This window comes from Octodon degus, unplaced genomic scaffold, assembly GCF_000260255.1.
Source record: "Octodon degus isolate 3935 unplaced genomic scaffold, OctDeg1.0 scaffold00331, whole genome shotgun sequence".
Lineage (NCBI taxonomy): Eukaryota > Metazoa > Chordata > Mammalia > Rodentia > Octodontidae > Octodon > Octodon degus.
This window is the reverse complement of record NW_004524907.1, coordinates 949,676-955,675: the sequence shown is the minus strand read 5'-3', so window position 1 is coordinate 955,675 and position 6,000 is coordinate 949,676. Positions and strand designations below refer to the sequence as shown.

The 6,000-nt window shown below is 45.7% G+C and overlaps 2 protein-coding genes across 5 annotated transcripts in view; one reads left to right on the top strand and one right to left on the bottom strand.

Annotated features, from left to right (window-relative positions):
- Polr3c (RNA polymerase III subunit C) overlaps positions 1–4,374 on the bottom strand; it is a 19,118-nt gene extending 14,744 nt beyond the window's left edge. For 2 of the 4 annotated variants that reach the window (XR_002819461.1, XM_004647836.2), the window contains exons 1-4: positions 4,236–4,374; positions 2,663–2,829; positions 1,750–2,005; positions 1,457–1,642 (exon numbers count right to left, since the gene is read on the bottom strand). Coding sequence is in view for 3 of the 4 variants with exons in the window: in XM_004647836.2 (XP_004647893.1) it covers positions 1,457–1,642; positions 1,750–2,005; positions 2,663–2,809 (589 nt within the window). In the remaining variant the exon portion in view is untranslated. Of the gene's footprint in view, positions 1–1,456; positions 1,643–1,749; positions 2,006–2,652; positions 2,830–4,235 lie in introns of those variants that run through there. The other 2 variants (XM_023708107.1, XM_023708106.1) reach the window with 2 other exon arrangements.
- Positions 4,375–4,533: 159 nt separating this feature from the next.
- Positions 4,534–6,000, top strand: part of Rnf115 (ring finger protein 115) — a 95,573-nt gene continuing 94,106 nt past the window's right edge. The window contains exon 1 of the mRNA XM_004647835.3: positions 4,534–4,829. Within this exon, the coding sequence (XP_004647892.1) occupies positions 4,725–4,829 (105 nt within the window). The 5' untranslated portion in view covers positions 4,534–4,724. The remainder of the gene's footprint in view (positions 4,830–6,000) is intronic.

The window sequence follows — 6,000 nt, the reverse complement described above, 5'->3', positions numbered from 1 at the left end:
ATCTGCAATCCTCCTGTCTTAGCTTCCCACAGGGCGCAACATCATTCATTTAACCAAAAAAAAAAAAAAAAAAAAGTAAATTCAGTCAGGAGTTGTAGCACACGCCTGTAATCCTATCACTCTGGGATGCTGGAGCAGGAAGATCAAAAAGAAAACTAGATTCATGTCACTTCCAAGCTTATAGTCTTTTTCTTGGGTCTGGGGAAACAGCTCAGTAATAATCGCTTGCCTGGCAAGCACAAGGTCCGGCATTCAATCCCCGGTACCACAAAACAAAAAAAGTATATATATGTGTGTGTGTGTGTGTGTGTGTATACACATATAATAATATGTATATATATATATATATATTTTTTTTTTTTTCTTTCTTTCTTTTCTTTTATTCTTTGCTGTTGTTGATGCAGGGCCTTGCTAAGCAGCTCAGACTAGCCTTGAGCTCACTTTGTAGCCCAGGCTGGTCTCAAACTTGAAACAATCCTTCTGTGTCAGACTGGTGAATGTTGGGATTACAGGCATGTGCCACCACACCTGGCCATTTGTTTGTTTTGATACAGGGTCTTGCTATTTATAGTCCAGGCTGGCATCTGGTATCAAATTTGTGGCAGTCCTTAGTGCTGGGAATACAGGCATGAGCCATCATGCCGAGTGTCAAGCTTACAATCTTTCAGTAGTTTTCCTTTGCTCTTAAGATAAGGAAAGATGCTGTGTAAGGTCTTGTGTGATCCAGCCCCTGCCTTCTCCCTAACCTTGTTTTCTCTCTAGTTTGCTCACCTTGCCAATGCTGACTTTTCCTTTCCTGAATGCCCAGTTTTTTCCTCACAGGGTATTACTTCCGCTGCCAAAAATGCTTATCCTCCATTAGCTCATTAATTAGCTTCTACTTTTCTTTCAAATTTTAGCTCTAGCCATGCTGGCCCCACCCCCAGGACACGCTGAGCTGGTGACTAAGACTGGGAGTGGTGGCACGCACCTGTAATCCCAGCACTTGGGAGGCTGTAAACAAGAGACTTGCTATGAGTCCGATGTAGAAGTAAGACCCTGAACACCCTGTAGATCCTTCCCTAAAATACAGAAAAAACAAAAACAAAAACAAAAAAACCCCACAAATTTGTTTCAATGCCACTTTCTCAAAGAAACATGTACATAACCCCCTACATAAACCAAATCCCTCATTATACTTTTTGTAACCCCCAGCTTACATCTCTATTTCATGGTACTTATTATGGATACATATGTCAGTGTATCTATGTGACTGATTCACGTAGTATATCTCCTATACTTCGACTTATGTCTCAAAACGTCAGGGATCATAATTTTTTCATTATGACATACCACAATGTCTGGCATATTGCCAATACTTTGTAAATGGTAAATTGATTCATAAATGAATGAAATAGTGAATGAAGAAAAATCCACAATTAAAGAAATCAACAAATTTATGGTGAAACTTTCTTACCTATCAAGCTCAGTTTAGGAACCAGGTACATGTCCTTTTCATTAATGACAAGGCTAGGGGCAGGCGGTGAGGGCCCGGTGTCTGAATTCTCAGGGATATGCACCATGGGGCAACGCTGTACAAAGCGTGTGTCTGCCAGCTGCACAAAAGTGTTTGACACCTCAGCATAATCCATGGTCTTGCCATCTGTATAACAGGAGGAAATAGCAAGTGAGATGGCCTAGGATGGCAGAGGTCAGTCTTGTAGCCAGCCAGTCTATGCTTTTGCTAACAGCTGTAGATGTAGTACTGACCTTCCACGGTCTCTGTGAGTCGGTCTGCCACTTTCTTCACAACAGCTGACATTGTCATTTTGCCATTCAACAGCAGCTCCTCAACAATCAGCTCTCCAGTGTCACCATAAAGTGCTTTGGTAGTATAGATGTACCGGGGATACCTAAGCATTCGTAACACCCGGTTGCACTGGGCTTCATACTCCACCACACCGCGCTTATGCACTTGATATAGCACCAGGTTATGTTGGATAAGGACACAAAGTGCTTTTTTCACCTAGATAGGACCCAAAAGAAGGAAAGAAGACCTGGCAATTTTGTTGGCAAATTTTTGTTCAATAGTTTATTAAGTATCAGGGGATGGCTAAATAAGAATTTCTGTTTGGTTTTTCTCTGTTAGAATAACTAGTAAGAGTCAAAAATCCATGGAAGCAATCAGGAAGATTCCTTGCAATTATGTTCAATTTCCTCTGAGTTTTATTTTCCCAATTTACTTTCTTTATGTCATTCTCATTACTTAAAAGTGGTACTGAAATTAGTGGATTTGTAGCGAGTAAATGAGGTGGTGTACAGGAAGACCAAATATTTATTTAGGAAGCTATGATGGACTGGGTATGGTGTCACACACTGGTAATCCCAGCACGTGGGAGGCTAAGGCAGGAAGATTGTCCCCAAATTCAAGGCCAGCCTGAACTATATGGTGTGACTGTCTCAAAAAGAACCAAAAAAAAAAAAAAAACAAAAGAAAAACTATAATTAACTAGGAACACTTTAGAAGCAAAACCTCAGGGCCTGTGTATCACCCCCAGTAACACTGTTCTGACCAAGGGCAGGCTTTTTTTTTTTTTTGTCTTTCTAGTAACAAGTTCTAAAATAGGTTAGAAACATTGATGAAACAAATTGAAGAGAACAAACTGATGTTACCTGAACATACCTGATCCAGTGATGTTGCTGTGTCATGGACAATCACCCTAAGTGGCTGGCTGCCAGTTCTGATTAGGTGCACTCCAATTTTTTCTACAATCTCTCCAAAATGCTCTTGTAGCAACAAAGAACACAGTTTAATTTCAGCTTGAGTCATTGTACTGGGAAGTTTCAGAACTAGGAAAAAAACAGTATAAATTTGTTTTTGTTTATTTTTTTGAGACAGGGTCTCACTACATAATTCAGGCTGCGCTTGAACTCACTATGAACCCAGGCTGGCCTTGAACTTGGTCATCCTTCCGCCTATGGCTAGACTGCTGGGATTACAAGTGTGTGCCACCACACCTGGCTGTGAATTTGTATATTCCTTCAGGAAGGTCATTTGTCAATATATATGAAAAGCACTAACATCTTGCATATATTTATTAATTGCATTTTAGATGCTCTAGTCCAAGACAATAATAAAAATGTCACCAGTTCTATTTATTTATTTTTGGTTTTTGGAGACAGGCTGGACTTGTACTATGTAGTCCAGGCTGAACTCAAACTTGAGGGGATCCTCCTGCCTCAGTCTCCTGAATGCTGGGAATATAGGCATTCTGTACTACCCCTGGCATTAATTCTTTACAACACAGCAATACTGACACACTGAAACATCTAATGGCTAAAAAATAAATTATGGTATACTTGTAGAATGGGATACAGTAAGCAAATGTTTAAAAAGATTTAGTACGATACACATTAGCACAGAAATTGTTCACAGTGTAAACCGTGAGTAGTAACACAAGGCTGTAATCCCAGTACGTGGAGGGCTGAGGCAGGAGGGTCGCTGTCAGTTAGAGGCCCGCCTGGGCCACATAGAGTTTAAGATCAAACTGAACACCATAGCAGGGCCTTGTCTTTAAAAAAAAAAAAAATAATTGCAATAAAAGCAAAGTGCAATGAAAAATGTAGACTAAAAAAAAAAGCCACATTCATAGAAAAATACTATAAGTGTATACATCAAATGTATTTTATGGGAGTACATATGATTCTAAGTTTTTTTTTTTTAAACTAGGTATAAATGATCCAGTAATCTGCTACAGACCTTAAATTCTACAAAGAATTAAGGTCACTAACTTCCCACTGCTCAGTGGGAGTGAAAAGGCAATTTTGTTTCCGATTCATAAAGAAATGACAATTTAGAAAAACAAACGAGGTCAAAGTTTTTCTTTCAACGGAATGTTTCAAAGAGGAGATGAGTTATATTGTTTGTAGAAACTTAATACTTAAAATTTTACTCCTAGCTAATGCATACACGAACAGAAACATGCAGGCGGCGGAAGGGTTATTGCTCGGCTATCACAAGCTGCGGTCAATTCCTTAGATGCCAATCCTTTGCCCGCTACACTCGGTATCAGTGAGATTACTCCAATCATCCAAATGTCTTTGGAGAAGCATCTTTAGACCCTCTGCCATCCTCGGAAAGGATTTCCAAGGTGTTGGCTCCTGGCTCTCCGGTCCCTTCACGCAGTTTCCCGTTGCGGACGTGGTCTTTGGCCCAGAGTCAGAAACACCTCGTTCAGAAGTCATTTTCCACTAACCTCAGGGTCGAGAGAATCTACCTTTCCCGGGCTGCGGCTGCCGCGTCCCGCACCGCGAGGTCCCGCCGCTCGGGGCAGCCGCCAGCGCCGCGGCGGAGCGCACGTCTCTTTCCCGGAAGCGATCGCCACAGAGCCAGTCGCGGGAAGAGGAAACAGCCGCGCCGCTCTAGCCCAGCGTCTCGGTGGTTCCCGGGGACGCTCTGCCTGTCCGCTCGCTGGAAGGCTGGAGGCCGGCGAAAGCCCCCTTGAGTTGCCGGCGGGCGGGCCGGGCGCTCGGCTCTCCTTTCCTGCGCTCTGTGGGGATGGTGGGCGGGCCGCGAGGTGGCGGGCCGTGCTGTCGCCTGTCTGGGTCCGGCCTACTCACGTGACCGACGCGGGCTGTGGAGCGGCAGCCGCGCCGAGGGTGGAGGCGGAGGCGGCGGCGCAGCCGGGAGCAGCGGCTGGAGGCAGGGCGGCCGCCTTCCCCGACAGCCGCGGCTGAGGAGAAAGATGGCGGAGGCTTCTGCGGCCGGGGCGGACGCGAAGGAGGAAGCTGTGGCCGCCCACCGATTTTTCTGCCACTTTTGCAAGGGCGAGGTCAGCCCCAAACTACCGGTGAGAGCCCTGGTCCTCGGTCGGGGGTGCGGGCGGGGCGGAGATTCGTGCCCCGGGGCGCGGATCCGGTCGGCCCTGCCCCTGACCCGGTCTGCCTGCCCACCCCGGGCGCCCCGCAGCCTGGCATTGGGGCCTCCTCGCGCGACCCCCATTTCCTCCCTGGTGGTCTCACCTTGACCCCCCTTTCTCCCCTCCCTTTGCCTGCCCCCGTTCATCTTTTTTGTGTTCCCTAGCTAATTCTCGGGACAACTCTTCCCCGATTGTCTGGCACTCTGGTTCACCTCGTCTGCGTTCTGTACGCCTCCCACCGCACCTACCCTTCCTCTGCTGCCGCCACCTTCCATTTCTCCTTGCCCACTTTTCACCACTTTCACTTTATCTCTTTCCTGTAGTTGGTGAGGGGGAATAACGGGTTGCCGAGGGTGGTCCCTCTTGACGTTTGTGTCTAGGGCAGGAATCAGCGAGAGGCCTGGAACCGAGCTGGGGAGAGGGCTCTTGGGCTTCGGTAGCTTCCAGGGTGCTTGTGAAAGTGAAAATAGCGTGTGTTGATGACTTGCAGACTGCCTGTGCTCCCCGTCACTATTGAAGGAACTGAATTTAGGAAGAGGGTAGAACATGTTGTTTTAACTTATTTTGAGTCTCATGCTGCCGCTGTTTTTAGTGCCGCCTCTCATATCCACTCCTCCCCACTCTATCCAAGAAGATCCTGGACAGGATGTTAGGAACCGCTTCCTTAGACGTAAAATGGTTTTGCACTTGCTTCTGCTAGGTTGTCAGCCAGTAGAGAAGTAGCGATCTAGTTTGTGAACATACTTGTGCGGTGTGATAGCTAGCGCCAGCATCCCGAACCCAGAAGCTGTTTTGGTTTTTAGCAGTATCAGTGTTAAATCTTAAGTCAGGGTGGTTGCATGTTACATTCACCTGTGTGTTAGAATCTGGGAGGCCTGCTAAAGTGTGCCTGCGTGTTTTATTTCTTACAAATACAAACGAAATACAGCGAATAAGTTCCTAAAATGTATTTATAGCCTTTGAAACTTACAGTTAGGTCTGTATGTAGTGTGTGTGTTTTCAGGCTTTTGAGGAGGAGGGGGAGGGGAGAAGGTGTGTAGGAGATTGAACCCACGGCCTTTGCGCTGAACTGCGTCCTTAGTCCTTTAATTTTTAATTTTCA